Source organism: Clavelina lepadiformis, chromosome 6 (assembly GCF_947623445.1).
Source record: "Clavelina lepadiformis chromosome 6, kaClaLepa1.1, whole genome shotgun sequence".
NCBI classification, from domain to species: Eukaryota; Metazoa; Chordata; class Ascidiacea; order Aplousobranchia; family Clavelinidae; genus Clavelina; species Clavelina lepadiformis.
Genome location: NC_135245.1, coordinates 19,142,558 through 19,158,483, shown reverse-complemented (window position 1 = coordinate 19,158,483; position 15,926 = coordinate 19,142,558). Strand labels below are relative to the sequence as shown.

The following is a 15,926-nucleotide window of genomic DNA, read 5'->3' as shown; positions in this document are numbered from 1 at the left end:
TCATAAAGGTCGCTCCGAACGAACCCAGAATATATTTGTTTTAGCACCAAATGACAATATATCATCAAAAAGTTTACAAATATTGCTTGTAACGTGACGTAATCGCTACAAATGAATGACCAAACGGCGATTAGAACAGCAAAATGCTTACGTAAATGACCTTTAATTAGAAATGTTGACTTTAGTTTAGCTTAGGCAAGAAAATAGATCACCATGTCTTACCAAAGTCGATAAGTTTATAAGTAGGCTGTTGTACTCGGGTTCGCCATTGTTAATATTTGTGTTCGCTCGGATCTTTCACACAGGCGATATTCGGCCAATCTATTCGGGTTTGGTATCGACTCATCCCTAGTAACTATGCATCAGCATGTAAGATTTGCAAAACAAGGTCAATGATTGTTCTCAAGCATTTCCGGCTCTTATGCAGCAGGCTCTAATTGTCATGAGCTACGAACAAGATTGTCGTATTCATGAATTGGTAATGGAGGTCAATATAAAGATAGATACAGAACCTGCAATATCCCTGTTGACGCGCTGTTCGCGTCTGTCGAACGCGGTGCAGTACACTGAAGCGTGCGCCAGCAAACACGGCCCTGCTGAAGTATCCGGAGGTACACAGTTCGATCTGGAGCGCTCATATGCGCAGCTAAATACGACATCTGATCGATTTGCTTCAGGCATTGATTATAAACAAACACATAAATATCGTGTTTTGTTTGTGGTACTCAACTGAAATGAAGCTAGGATGTTTGAATACTGTGTCTTTTGAAAACGGTTGGAATGTTAAAGTATCTAAAACTCGGCTGTAGCTGCATTGAGGCATTTGCTTCAGTAAATTTTCTAGAATTTTGACACGAAATGTTTTTAAGTGCTAAACTGGATTCAACAACATGCCTAGTTGACATGTTCGTCCGAGTAAAAAATAACGACGTTGGTCTAAAAATATGGCGATAACCACTGTAATATTACGTTAGCAAGAAATCATGTTTAGAGAAATAAACGAAAGACCTAATTAAAAATTTTTACGACGATTAGTTTGTTACAGTACAAATGCCCATCAAAGAAAAAGCAGATCTGTTGAAGCGACGCAAGGACTTAATCGCTATTTACTTATATAGGCTGCGTAGAATATATGCTGACATTTTTATTTCAGAAACACTTAAAACGTCACTGATGCGACATAAGCGAGCTGTCGTACACGCCATAGTTGTATATTGTGCATTGCACAGTTATTGACAGTTTGTGACCGTATTTCTTGTTTGACCAGTCAACGAGGCTACCGCCATACTTTTCGTTACCCACATGCAATGGCGAAAAATAAACAATACAATACAATTTCACTACTTTTCGGAACTCGTTTAATTTTATTAAAAATTGCACATTAATTACATACAGTATTGGCTATGTGAAAAGAAATTGCAAAATCGAAAAAATTTCAGTGGATTTTCACGAGTCATGTAATTCCATTACATACAGCATTACACAACACTTTGTTCATCACAGTCAACATCGTCCTGCGGTAGGGAATATCCAATCTCCTTGCGAGCATTCTCTATAATTTGGGCAATACCAATGCTCATCTCAGAAGTGACAAGTGGACTTTCAATCAAACCTTGAAGGTGAAAGTGTTTATTAGACAAAAAATATTTCTTAGAGGTGACTGTGAATCTTAATAACTACCATGTTGTATGGTATGAAATACGTATCTATTACACAATACTTAGCTGATACCAAAATACCACAGCCTAAATTATCTAAATTAATAACAGAAACATCATAACGAATGAAGCATGACTCCATCCTGTAATGAAATCTACTTTTCCCGTTTGTGTACCCATGTTGTTTTGCCTTGACCACGTCACTCCTGTGATTCGCCAAGTGGTCTTCCTACCGTAAACGTCGTGTTTTATGTGTTAGTTAGCTGTAAGCTGGCGAACAAGTTTAGCTGTTGTTTCAGATTTTGTTACAATCACCTTACTTTTAACTTGACATTTTTACAAAAATAATTCAGTTGACAGTTGACACCACCGCCATGTGGTATAACAGCGCTAACAAGCGTGAAGAGAATAATCACTTGATGAGTGCAATACAGTAAACTACTGTATTCATTTGTCACCTCACACCCCCTGGAAAAAATAGTCGATCCGGCGCCCCCTATTTTATCTGAATAACCGAATTTTGCATGAGCGACCCCTATTCACTATGGATTCTTACACGTCCATTCTAGCATGCATAATTCGGTTTATTGTTTAAACCTAAGTAATTAGTAATAGTATGAAGCTGTACCTTCATTTATGCACCTCCTGACTTCTTCAGCCTCATACTGCAAACCTTCGCTGTTTCTGAAGTTGTAATCGGCATATGTAGGTCTTGCTGGTAAGTCAAATTGAAACACTTCAGGTTCACCATAGTTGATGATCAATTCAACTTTGTTAGGGCACCAAAGTGGAAAGCAGACCTATGTAACAGTTTATCAATGTTACAAATTGACTTATGCAAAGTGAATTGTAATTAATCATTGAAATTTCGTTGAAGATATGATAAATGTTTTGATACTGTCTGTGAGCATTTTATTTTCTGGTAACTTTCAAACACAGCACCATTTTAAAGATGAGTGATGAAGCCTTACTGCAATTCAAACACATCATCTTCCACAATACTCAACAAAACTAACCGTAAGGTATAAAACCGATACAATGCTATGGGTCTAGGTTGTCCACTTTAGGTTTGAAATGACATAAAATCATTCAAAAACACCCTCAAAATTTTAAGTCTATCTAATACAGGCCTAATGACATTTATTTGATACAAATTACCTTGATGGTGCCTTTAGTACCACAAATTACAGCCTCATTTGGGAAATTTGCCACAAATGATGTGCTGACAAAAGCCGTTCGTTCATTTGAGTAAGTTAAGAAGATGTGACAAGTCTCATCAACACCGGTCTAAAAACACATATTTTAAAGCATTCAGTGAATCATAGTAACCCATTGTATCCTAACAATGCATGTTTATGAACATGATTTGTTTTCTGAAAACGTTTTAGCATTCACACTTTGTTCTAATGTTTCATCAAATTTATGGTTGCAAGGGTATGAGTTCATCTCTGGAGCATGCGTTTGTAGAAAGTAGCTCAAATGATAAAACATTCATGTGTTACATACTGTATATTCATGAGTTACAAAAATATATATCCAGACAAAAGAAAACAGCTTAAAATCCATAGAATTTAAAATGCGTTGCTGAAAATATGTTGGAAAACAAATATAAAAAACTTGTTGAAACTATTTCAGCTACATTCTACATAGAACAGAAAGTGACAAGGTTAATTTGTTATGCATCGAGTTTTTATACTCATACCTCTGTCAGTGAGGCATGGGAGCTCTGCTTCAAAGGCTTTTCTTTGAAAACAAACTGAGCAAACTGCACTGGATAAATTCCTGTAAAAATCAAGTAAAGTTGTACTTCAGTGTTGAAGATATGAGATATGAAATATCAAATCTCTTAGAAATTAAACACTTCGTCTTATGCTGTCACAGGGGATAAAATCAATTATCGTTTTAGTGACACTAACATAGTTCGATTTGTGGTTAACACTTGTTTTCCAGGGATAAAATTGTGTTTTATCACCAGGGCAAATACAGCATGGGAGTATAAATTCACTTTCTTGCATAAACACAGACTTGATTGAACGTTCAATGATTTAAAATCTGCAATTATGTGTCAGCATCGCCGATTTTATTAAAATTTGTTGATTTATTGTTTGTGTTAGCAGAATGCCCAAGCGCAGAATTACAAAATAGCATAAAACTTAAATACTGTCTCTGGCCGAACATGTGTGATTTCAGAGTGTTCTTGTCAAGCGGTGGCGCAACCACACAGACTTTCAAATATATAGCACCTGTTATCTTATTCAATTTCATTTAAATGTCTTGCGCAACAAGGGTACCTTATTAAAAGCCAAGATGCAAATATGAATTGTATAAAAAATTTAAAATGTGGCGTATATGATTCTTTGCTTAGTGCAATGTAGCACTAGAAAACATACCAAAAAATTGAGGAAATTATAGCTTTATGGTTGAGGTTTTGAATTTCGATTGGTTTTGCGATTCGGTTATAAATTCGGCAAAAATTAAAATCGCCACAAGTGTCTACCGACCTCTATCCAACAATGCGCCTCCCGCTTGATCTCTGGAAAGTATACGAGGCGCTATAGGTTCAAAAACTTCGCCAAAGTGTGCTTGTACGTGATTCACAGTTCCTATGACGTCCGAATCTAGCAATTCCTGCACCTTATGATACGCTGGAAAACAGCGACTCCAAATTGCCTAAACAGTCATCACAAAATATCCATGGATAATTCACTAAAATTCGTTAAGCATAATACAGAATACAATTGTATAAAAACATTCGTCTCGTCTCTTGTGATCTCTCTTATCATCTTATTTGATGTGTTTTCAGTTTAAAGTTCATAATCGCTTGGTATTAAATGCCATGTATAGAATAGAAAATACACGCTTCATGATCACGCTCAATAACCAGAGTTGGAGTCATGGCACCAAAAAAGAGGAATCGAAGGTTTTGGTATCGACTATACAGCCCTTGATAATACAAATCATATAAACAGCATGTAAAAGAGGATGTGCACTGATTACGTAGCTCCATAAAAATCAAACAGAAATACATTGTATATTCAAAATGCTGTTTATGGTGGAAAATTAAGTAAGTCTCCAACTTGTCTTTAGAGATAAATTCACTTTGACATTTATAACTTTTTTAAATGGTGACCCCCTATAAGAAACAGATCAAGGCACTGGGTGATTTAGGGGCCACGCAGCTGGCTGCATGTACAGCGAGCTTAACAGTTATTATTGCTGTTTTCAAACAATCCATCTACGTTGGTTTTCGTTCTTGGCAGCCACTAACACGTTCTTTTTCACTTTTGTAAGTGTCATTTTGACAGCAAAGAATTCTTGCTGCACAGTTTATTAATAACCTAAAATTTAGATGGACCAACAACTGCAGGCAATGATGTTTGAAGTTTAATGTTTCAACCAGGTATACAATATATCTTAGTCGCTTAGTGGATTTAGTTACAACGTTGTCAGCCAATTTGCTTACAATTATGTTGTGAATTTGCATAATTTGTACTTCAAGCTGAGATCTATTTTATGGTGGTGAGATGCCATTTGTATTTAATACTGATAACGTGTTCAAAGGCTTCGGGTGCTTCAACGGCAAAAACGCTGTCATTAACCATTTTCCAATTTTCTGATGCAAATTGCAGTTCTTCATACAGAGTAGTGATCATACTTTGCACAGTGAACAAAATCTGCCTCAATTTCATAAAATGCCCATCCTTAGTTGAAAATGGGTTTTATGCTTGTTGTAAGAAATGTGCTCTTATGCTTGCTTAGATTAACTACCAGTACGTATGTAGAAATATCATTGGATACACCGATATGTTATGGATACAAACCTCCATCAAAAATAGATTCTTTGCTTTAGCAATCTTAAATAAAGCCTTTGTTTCATTCACATTGACAGCCAGTGGTTTTTCACAAAGTACGTGCTTTCCCGAAGACAACATCAACTTTGTGGTAGAAAAGTGTTGCGTGTTAAGATTCCCAATATAGACAATACCTAAATGATAAAAAAAACTTGTACTAGAGTGAAATCTCAGAAATTATAGTCATAGTGTGTACAGTGAATATAGTTTAGGGTATCTTAGCGCAGAATTATTTATCAGCAAAACCAAACCGATATTGAAAGCCACTTGAACAGTGAACAAGTAACCGAATTAGCAGCCAGGCAAGCGATAACCAGTTTTAAACTGGTGAAAGTGGCAACGTGCACCAAGAGCAGACATACAGTAGTTTGCATTTAAAATACATCTGCATTGTATGGAAAGAGTTGAACAGTTACTTGGCAATTTTAGAGAAGATAAAATACACACAAGAGCATGTTTACATAAGTTATGCCAAGCGTTTATAACTGTAACTTTGTTACTTATACAAATATATCCATTATACTGGATGTAACTCTAGTATATTATTAATTATTGTGTGTAAGTTTCATAAGAATTGTCAGTTATATTCAACACTAATTGCATCGTGACGTCCATTGTATTCAATCTCTTGGTGTATTCCAGTAAAGACTGCACTAAAGCATCAATATTATAAGAAGCTTCACACAATAACAATTGATACTAAAGAACAACACAATTAAAATTCTAAAACATCTTCGTACCAACATCCTTATCAGCAGCCAACTCTTCATATGATGAATATGCTTTAAGTATATTATGGGTTTTTGCAAATGCCTTCGCACGACCAAGATCACTTGCAGCAACAGCACAAATCTAATTAAAAAAACAACAGTTGACAAACTCAAGATGTTCTGGAATACCACATACAAATGCACAGATATTACAAATCTTAAAATCATGTCAACAATTAGCATTTTACCAAAGCATTCCACAAAATAAACTACATTTCGCAGAAGAGTGTTAGTTTAGTGTTGCAACGATTTAACTCAGTGTTTTGTATAACAAACAAGAAGGTAAAAACATAACTCAATTTTGTGAAACTATACGCACTGTTGAGCAGGCAATGCTGTTATAACAGACACTTAGCATACGATGATATGAATGCGAGTAATATTGTATCATATATATATATATAGAAGAAAAAGAAACTTGCACAAAAACACAGAAATCAGTCAGTTTGCAACTATTGTATAGTCTTTATCAGAATATACTATGCAGCCTGCATCCATTGTTAGGTGAACAATTATAAAGACAAAGAAAAACCTCTAATTAATAATGAACAGGCTATCACCCAGATTGGTAAGTTTGCTGGTTTTGGGTGAGAAATCTCTTGCACAACAAGATGAAAGAATGGCCATTATATGCAAAATTTAATTTTGGGTCCAGTATACAAGTGCACAACCACAGAATGCTTTTATATACTAGATCCAGCAACTCAAATTGTGACGTCATCTGGTTGTACACTTGTATACTAAATCTCATTTTTATCCCCAACGGGCTGGGCAAGCTTTCTAATCTGGGCTGTCACCATTATTTCTAAAAATATGCACAAAAAGAATCTACAAAAATTAAAACCCTAGTTTATACAGCTTACCTTGTGATCAGCATCAGATAAAGCATTTAAGCTCAGAACAAAGTCATTTGAAATTTTTCCAGCTGCACAGATGCCCCATTTTAAAGCCATTTCAATAATGATTTTTAATAACCACTCTTAAAGTCCAACAAATAATTTTCAAAAATCATTAACACAATTTAAGCTAAGCTAACTGTAAAAACAGTTTTTAAAAGAAAGATACAAGATAAGTTGTGCTATGATAAAAATCTTTATCAGTTATGATAAAAACAAAACAGTATGTTGTCCAATTTGACGTCACCAATTGCAAGGTGCAATTCAAAAAAAGCAGGCTGCAATTGGTGACATCGCAAGAAATTGTTAGCAAGCTTTTAGTTAAAACTGCACTTATAAAATGAAGGTCAACTGGTGCGATTGAATAGGCCGTTCACCCTCGAGTCATATTGAATAAATTTTTTTTCTATACTCCACTTCCCTTCCCTTCGACATTGTTTATAAAAAAAGAATTGGAAACCATTTTGCATTTGTGGTAACCAACCTTAACGCACAACAAATTTTTTGTTATATACTTTTATCAGCGCATTACTCATTTAGATTACACATTTAGATCGAGCAAAAAGTTCATATCAAAACATAAACTCCTCAACTTGGTTGTGATGTACAGATAAAGCTCTCTGCAGTTAAATTTTCTCATCGGTTCAGGCAAATTAATTAGTAACCAATTGCCTATAAAGTAGATTTTAATCATTAACCGCTTTCACAGTCAACAGACATAAAACATACGTCATTTTTATGCTAGAACTACGACATGCTTGTGTGGAAAAAATACTGTTTTATTTTCGTTTAAACAGCTTTTGCAGGCAATGGGCCGTTCAATTACTTTTGTGTCAACAAACGATTTTGATGTGGACTGAATTAATCGTTATGTTTATCATCAATAATAATCGCATTTACTTAATTCAAGCTGAATGCTTGTTTAGCTACTTGGTAGAAATAATCGCCCCAACTTTGCATGACAATCTTTCTTACACAAATACTAAATGATCTTTTGCATGCTTGGCCACAAGGCGCCAGAAGCAGGTCAACCATTAAATCAAAAGCATACAATTTGCCAATAAAACGTGCAGCAAGAAATAAAAATGATTCAAAAGTTTTGCAGTCAATTATCCTAAAAACGTTTCTATGTTCAATAAATCTCCTGCAATCAGAAATTTGATGGTGTTTGTAGTAATTCAAGACAAAATACAACAGTTTATGACAATAAGCAGTAGAAGGTTGAAACTGCAAACAAAAGAGGCTTTAACTTTTCAACAATTTGCAGATAACTTTTCAACTATAAGATATAAATTAGTCACAAAATATAAAATCAAAATAACTAGGAAGACCGAGAAACGTGGTGGAAACCAGACAGCAAGCCCCAATATGATGCCTAGAATTGTTCACTTAGGAAATATTTGCAGCAGGGAAAATTCCATGAAACTTTTGCCAGTTGAAAACTTAGTATTTAACTTTTCCAAAAAATTCTACAAGAATGTATTATCATGTCTTTTGTAAGCTTAGGTTCCAATTCTGATACGTGCACATCTAGTGACAAAATTTGAAAAGAATACTGAAAATCACAAATGTAATGGCATGCATAGGTCAACAACTTGCATAAATGCAGCGTAGCAAACCACAAAAAAATAATTCATTTCATCACATGACCTTAAAAAAAAAAACATAGAAATCATTACATACGAAACCTGTTTCAACAAAGTACAAAACAAAACTTAATGAATTGCACATGAGGCACTGGTTTGTATATTAAGTGCGATCTTTATAAATCTCGTAATCAGTGCCATTATATATCAGTATCAATTTCTTCACGGAGAGTTTTATAAGAAACAAAATCGTATTTTGTGTTTGTAATTCTTTGTCTCACAACTTCGCCTATGCCACCTCCAGCACCGTGAGCTGTTGGGAGTCCGAAATTGTTGTCGCCGATTGTTCTGGTGAATGAAACTTGATCAACGGCATCAAGAGCGCTCTCTGGTGGAGGTTTGTAAACCAGCCAGGCAGTAACGAGCAGGAATGTCACCAGTAACTGAAATCAGCAGAAAGTAATGAAATTTTTACGGCAAAAACAATGTAAGAATGACACTTGACTTACAAAGCTACAAGTCCTGCAATAAGCAAAGAAAATTCTTTAAAAGTTAAATACGCAGTGACAGATTGTGATGATGTTTTATATAAACGTCTTATTTGCAGTTATAGTTTTCATAAAATCATTAAATTCATAGAAATTTTTTGTAAACTTGGCAGTGAGTGAAAACTTACTTTCAAGACTGCAATCAGTGTTGCCATATGGGAGGCAAGGTTCTCATTCTTATAGAGCTCACACGAACCTCTATTCCCACATTCAGTGCTCCACACTACACAGGCGAGATCAAGAACCTTTCCAAATATGATTGGCCCAGGAATACTTCCAACTAATCGTACAAAGACGAACTGAGGAATAAAACTCTGTTAGCTTTTGACACATATACTGACATTATTTAAAGTGGTTTATAGGAGTTTGTTAGTTAATAAGAGATAGTTTGTTGCACTGCAGTAATGTGCAGTTAAGGATTGGTTTCTTACTTTTCCTTTTAATGAAACCCAGCGGAAGTTTTAAATATAGCTGAGTAATATTTATCTACATCAATGGAGGATCGTAATGATTCATTATTGTTTAAAAAGTACACTAGTTTTTGTTTGCTGTGCTTTTAAAAATATTTCAAGATTGCATTTTACCTTTATTCCGATTGCAAAAGATCGTTGCGTAAAAGGCACTACTCTTAAAATGGCTTGTATGGCTGGTGTTCCAGGTAGAAAAGTGGCAAAAATGGCAATGAAAAATATTGCAAGAAACAATGGTAAAGAATGGCACGTTTGGTTGTTACATTTTCCCTGTACTGCTGTGGCTATGTTACTGGCGATGCATGAACAGTTGCTGTAGACCTGCAGACACAGAGTAGAGTACAGTTTGAGAAAATATCTGGAAAAAATTGAAATCAACGAAAAAAAGAAACAAGATGAAACTATCTACAGTAAATAATAATATAAATTATTATTTAAATATATATTAAATATAAATTTTTGTTGCAATTAAGCATAGAAATAATATAACCTCTGTTCCATGAGCATTAGTATGACTCGTGCAGCCGGCAAAGCACGGCGAATAATAGGTGATACCATCTTTTCCACATATGGGGTCATATGCATCAGTGTCACAACGGCATCCTGCATTACATGATGATGTATGATTGTAAGGTGACAATGTCGCGTTCATATTTTTCGGGTAAGGCACTGTACCACCAGCAAACTCTGTTGAAGAAGCGATTTTTGGTTTAGAATAGATAAAGTAGGTTGAATTCTATGAAGTCAGAATAGTAATTAGGAATTTTATTGGAATTATCCAACCTAGATGGTTCGCATATGCCCACCATGTTGCATTTATATTTCAGTAAAACTCAATGAAGAAAAAAACAAGAAGAACCATTAAAAATTACAAAGGTAAAGTAACATACTTGTGTCAGAACAAGTCTTTGTGAAAATGGCAGTTGTACAAGCAGCTACCGCACTGCTCAGCGCACAGAATTTCAACATTCCAGAAACTGTTAATTTAGCTTTTGTCACCACCACACCACCAATCAGCTGTCCAGATGCTCCCGCAAGTATTGCCAGCACTCCTAGTGTTAAGAATTTTATTTATTTGTTCAATTGTTTTTTTAGATATGAGGTTTTCCATCCAACAGTTGAAATATTCGTTAAAAATGTTACAATGACATTTAGCATGTAAAGTGCACTAAAATCATGTACTGTGTATAAGCGGACAAGTTTAATTAAACAGGTAATGTGATATTTGATGACTATAATTGTTACTTTAAACATTTACAATCTGCAACTAGTATTTCTTCACAAAATTATCTACCAAAATATAATGCGGCTTCTGTAGGCGTCACACCAAACATGGATTCAAGGTATTTTGGACCAAATGTTGTCAGTGATAACACCAAGCCAGCGTCAAAGGATATTGCAAGTGATACCATCAAGTAGGTTGGATTCCTCATTAGAAGAACAACACTTCGCCAAACATCACCCAGCCTGTCATAAAAAAATACAAGAAAAATCCTGAGTAAAAAGACAGGCGATTACCGTAATTTTTATTCTGTTGTCAGTGGCGAAATTTGCACCGGTTTGTGCTAACTGTATTTTAGAGTATTTCAAAATGGTTTGCTGCCATGGTTTGTAAAACCTATTAATAAAATCAATATTTTTAGTGGAGATGACAAGTTCTGGATTCCAACACTGAACAGTCATCCATCCCAACACAAAGTGTTGTTCAAAAATGCTTATATGTATCATATGTCAGTATCAAATGCACACATTGGCAAAGGAAATGACTGATACACAGCGAACCATTACAAAGTACCTATGACCAAATGAGTTATCTGAAGCAACTTGTATGGCCATTTTGTCCTGGTGCATTTCAGTCTCCCTGTTCACTCTAAGACCAGCAGTGCCTGGAAGCTGTTTTGGAAACATCAGTATTGGAAAGGACATAACAATAATAACAATGCCCCCAATGAGAAAGCCAAACCACCAAGCACCAATCCATAAGGAGCTGTCTTCTGTGATGGACACACTTCATATTAGAAGCAAAAAAAGCAAAATGGTTAATGATAATGCGGCTGCAGCCTAATAAGATAGGATTAATCCTATTAATTAGTTTAGGGTTTGGGGCTAACTGTAGTTTAGGATGCTTCATTTAATGGTTATCAGCTATTTTATGTTTACTGCATCTTACAATGATTTGCCATACCTGGTTGTGATGTCAGTGTAAGTTTTTAAAAACCTTCCTCCGAGTAAAAATCCAAAAGCTGGACCCAACACACTACAGGCAAAATAAATACCTGAAAGTATTACTAATTTCAAAACATTTTTCGACCTGAAAATATTTTTTGAATTACATTGCTGCAACCACAACAACCATGCCAAGAAAACAAATACATAACAAACACTGCATTTTGAGCCTAAGACACGTTCAAGGTCGCTGTGAATTATTCTAAAGTATTTTGTCGATGAAGTTAGTGCACATGCATGCGTATTCTAACCATGATACAGTGAAGAATGAGCTTGAGGAACATTCTCATCGAGATACGTGACACCTAGTGAGAAAAGTGTAGTTCCACCAGCACCATGTAGTAGCTGGGCTATGATAAAGAATGACCTAACACAACATATAAAGTTGAATTAAAGTAATTCAGGGCATTAATGCAAATGTTCTTGAAAATATGAACTGTAAATGGTATAATGCTTATGGAAAGACTATCTACATGAAAATACATAAACCATTTCAAGTTAAAGAAATAATATTCTTACATGTAATATCTCAAGCCAGAAACAGTGCACTCTGTGTTTGATGTAGTTGCGTTACAAACATTGTGTTCGACTACCCCAAAGCTGTATGTGGGTGCCAAGAAATGTGGAAGAGTAAATACCAATGACCCTAAACCCAATAAAAAGATGCCCCATCCAATCCATAAGGGTTTGTGGCCTCTGCCGCCAATGTAAGTTATAAAAAGGACTGATAGGAATGACGCAATGTCATAACTGCTGGCGATAAATCCAGTCTCTGTGCTCTGCAAATGAAATCTGCAAAACAATTATTAATAGGTTTACCTGGCCTAGGTAAGTAAATCACACATGAGGTACAGTTTAAATGAACCAAAGAACTAACAATAACAGCTATTCCTATAAACCAGGGGTGTGCAACCCGCGGCCCGCGGGCCAAATGCGGCCCGCAAAGGAAAAATATGCGGCCCGCGGAGAAGTGACAATTTTGAACGGTGTGCGGCCCGCGAAACGAGTTTTAATTTAGTTTAGTCTGCTATGTGCAATCAATTCCAATCCCCTTGCAGTGCTGAATCAAACCTTGGCTGAATGTCTGTGACGTAACAATACCTTAACCGTTAGGGTATTGTTGCGTCACAGACAGACGATTAGGGCCTAACGCAGGGGTCGGGAACCTTTTTGGCTAAGGGAGCCATGAAAGCTACATATTTTTAATTGTATTTCCGTGAGAGCCATATAATATTTTTCAACAATTAATGCAACTAACGTGTGCATTTTTAAGCAAAACCAACAACTTTAGACTACGGTAAATGCCTGAATTTACTCTTTAATAACATGTTTCTTACTGTTATTGCGACTTAAAATTACAGAAAAAGTTTTATTCGTAACAATCGAGCTAAGAAATGCCAGCTTAGATTTATCTGCGAGCCAGATGCCGTCATGAAAAGAGCCACATCTGGCTCGCGAGCCATAGGTTCCCGACCTCTGGCCTAACGGCTAGCTTGTGCAAAGCAAGAACGCAATTCACAAAGATGTCAATTGCTGAGCAGTTAGCATTTCAAGGAAAATGTAGACGCTGTTAAATAAGTAAGAAAGGGCAATTGAAGGTTAAGCAATTAGTAAATAGTCTGAGAGATACAGTAGCTAAAGTATGTCACAGTCTTAACTAGCACCTTGAAATGACTGACTTACTGTAAACTGGTTTTCAGGTACAAACTTTTCACTCTGCAAATAATTGTAATATATATGAGATTTACTAATCACTCTGCAATGGCTAATTTTGTAGCAAATTTGCAGCAGACAAAAAAGAGAAAGTTGAAGGATGAGAATCGAATGTTTCAGACAAGATGGACTTTTGAGTACTTCTTCATTGAAAATACAGATAAAAGGCCTTTATGTCTTATTTGCAAGCAAACTGTTAATGCTACAAAAGAGTGCAACGTTAAACGACACTACAAGACAATGCATTCTAAAGATGTTTATGGAAAGCTAGCTGGACATAACAGAGAGCTGAAAGTAAAGCAACTGCAGGAAGAATTAAAAATTCAACGTTTGATGATTCGAAAAATGCACAGTGATAGCGAAAAAGCAGTCCGGTGCAGTTACTTAATTGCACTAAGAATAGCTAAAAGCATGAAACCGTATTCTGACGGCAATTTTGTGAAGCAGTGCATTATGGATATTGCACAAGAAATGTGCCCTAAAATGAAGTGTGAGTTCGGCACTTTTTGGCTCGACGTATTTGTGCGAACAATTTTTTTCCAAAATGGGCTTCATGAAATCCCCCTATCGATCGGTTTTGACAGACGAACACTTGGAAAATGGACTTCGAATTGCTAGCACTTCCTTTGAAGCAAATTTGGAAAAAGTCGTCGGGAAAATGAGCCAGTTGCAAATTTCTCACTGAATTCGTTTAAAGCGGGTGTGACAATAAATTTAAATTGCAGTTTTCTTTAGAAATTCCTGCGTCTTAACTTATATTTCTGCAAGGAGATAACCCCTAATAAAGTCACAAGACCAATAACGAAAGAAACTGTTATTGATTTTGTGCTTTTAACTACGTGTATGTTAATTAAAGGTGTGGCCCGCGGTTTCAACCAGTTGTTGGGATCTGGCCCTCTTGTACAAAAGGTTGCACACCCCTGGGCCCTGCTATAAACCTTTATGGATTAAAGAGTAAAAAAATAACAACGCGCAAAACATTTGATAATCAAGTAAACATTTGCTTTCGCATTATCATGAAACTATGTTTGCACAGAGGATATACCATGAACAATAAATAAGACAAAAACACATGATTTCTTTTCAATGAGAAATGACAATTCGCACACATGCTTGTCTTATGATAACCTGTTCTTCACCAAAACAATATATTTATTTTTTTTTTTGAGGAACTTGGAACTTTTGAGGCTTGAGTTGGCACAAAATTTTTGTAAACCAACGGTTCAAAAAGAATTAGAAGGCAGAGAAAATTTGTTTGCATTTTTTTTAAAATAAAAAATATGGCAGCAGCTATCAGTAGGTGTAATTTGTGTCGACGTGAATAAGTCAGTAGATAACTTCAAAATCTATTTCTAGATCACGTACCTTTTTTCTAAGGTTGATATGACGACACTTAAAAGCCCACTTGTAACAAAACCTTGACCGAGACTGGCTAAACATAGAAATCCCAACGCGTATTTTGGAGTAGCAAAGCACTGCAAAAATTTGAATGGAAATCTAAAATCCAAAATAGAATCCTTTATTAAGCATTTTAGCTTAATCTGCAAACTTAAATTATCAGTCACAGTCAAATTTGAATGAAATAATAACTGCAATCAAAATCACAACACAGCACTAAAAATTGGCCTAACAATTAGTCCATCAAGATACCAGAGTGGAAAAATGGCGGTTTTACGATTTTACTGGTTAGTTGTCACCAATGCAACTCCAGTGCCGAGCATTCATACCCCATTTATACTAAATTTCTAGCCTAACAAAGGCAAATTTGGTCATCTGGACACAAATTTATAACGAAATCATACAAATTGAGGCTTCAATGCGTGCTGTCACGTCACAATTTGTGTCCTTGCTAAAGCAAATTTTCGTTAAAAATTGCCATAGGCTAGTTTCCAATCCAGAAAATATGCAGTAAAACTTTGCTACCTTTTTCTTTTAGCGTTACAGCCAACTTCAAAGCCGCAGGTCTCGTGGTCCGAGTTGTTTATTAGTTCATCATAGGACAAACTACTACTGCTACTCGTCATTACTGCACCGTGCAAAAACAAAAACTACGTCATTCATTCATCATTTCAAATCTCGCTTGAATCAACTTTTGAGAACGCCCCAATTACGTCACGTTTTGTTTACGTTGCAACAGCTGATTTCACATCGAAATCGTACAGCGCAACATCCAATAAACTGACTTGTGTCGTTCTTTTATCTAAAGAT

General features: G+C 35.7%; 2 protein-coding genes across 2 annotated transcripts; both read right to left on the bottom strand.

Annotated features, from left to right (window-relative positions):
* Positions 1–1,341: 1,341 nt before the first annotated feature.
* LOC143461563 (trans-1,2-dihydrobenzene-1,2-diol dehydrogenase-like) lies at positions 1,342–7,339 on the bottom strand. The gene is made up of 8 exons (XM_076959326.1): positions 7,143–7,339; positions 6,250–6,361; positions 5,480–5,643; positions 4,160–4,328; positions 3,361–3,440; positions 2,817–2,945; positions 2,287–2,458; positions 1,342–1,612 (listed from the first exon to the last, which is right to left on the bottom strand). Exons 1-8 carry the CDS (start codon positions 7,230–7,232, stop codon positions 1,479–1,481), a joined length of 1,050 nt encoding a protein of 349 aa, XP_076815441.1. The 5' UTR covers positions 7,233–7,339; the 3' UTR covers positions 1,342–1,478.
* Positions 7,340–8,128: 789 nt separating this feature from the next.
* On the bottom strand, positions 8,129–15,823 carry LOC143461562 (solute carrier organic anion transporter family member 4A1-like). The gene is made up of 12 exons (XM_076959324.1): positions 15,642–15,823; positions 15,084–15,215; positions 12,525–12,797; positions 12,257–12,372; positions 11,965–12,055; positions 11,575–11,787; positions 11,074–11,246; positions 10,670–10,831; positions 10,270–10,466; positions 9,894–10,100; positions 9,438–9,608; positions 8,129–9,204 (listed from the first exon to the last, which is right to left on the bottom strand). The coding sequence occupies exons 1-12, from the start codon at positions 15,740–15,742 to the stop codon at positions 8,962–8,964; spliced, it is 2,079 nt and encodes a 692-aa protein (XP_076815439.1). The 5' UTR covers positions 15,743–15,823; the 3' UTR covers positions 8,129–8,961.
* Positions 15,824–15,926: the final 103 nt, after the last annotated feature.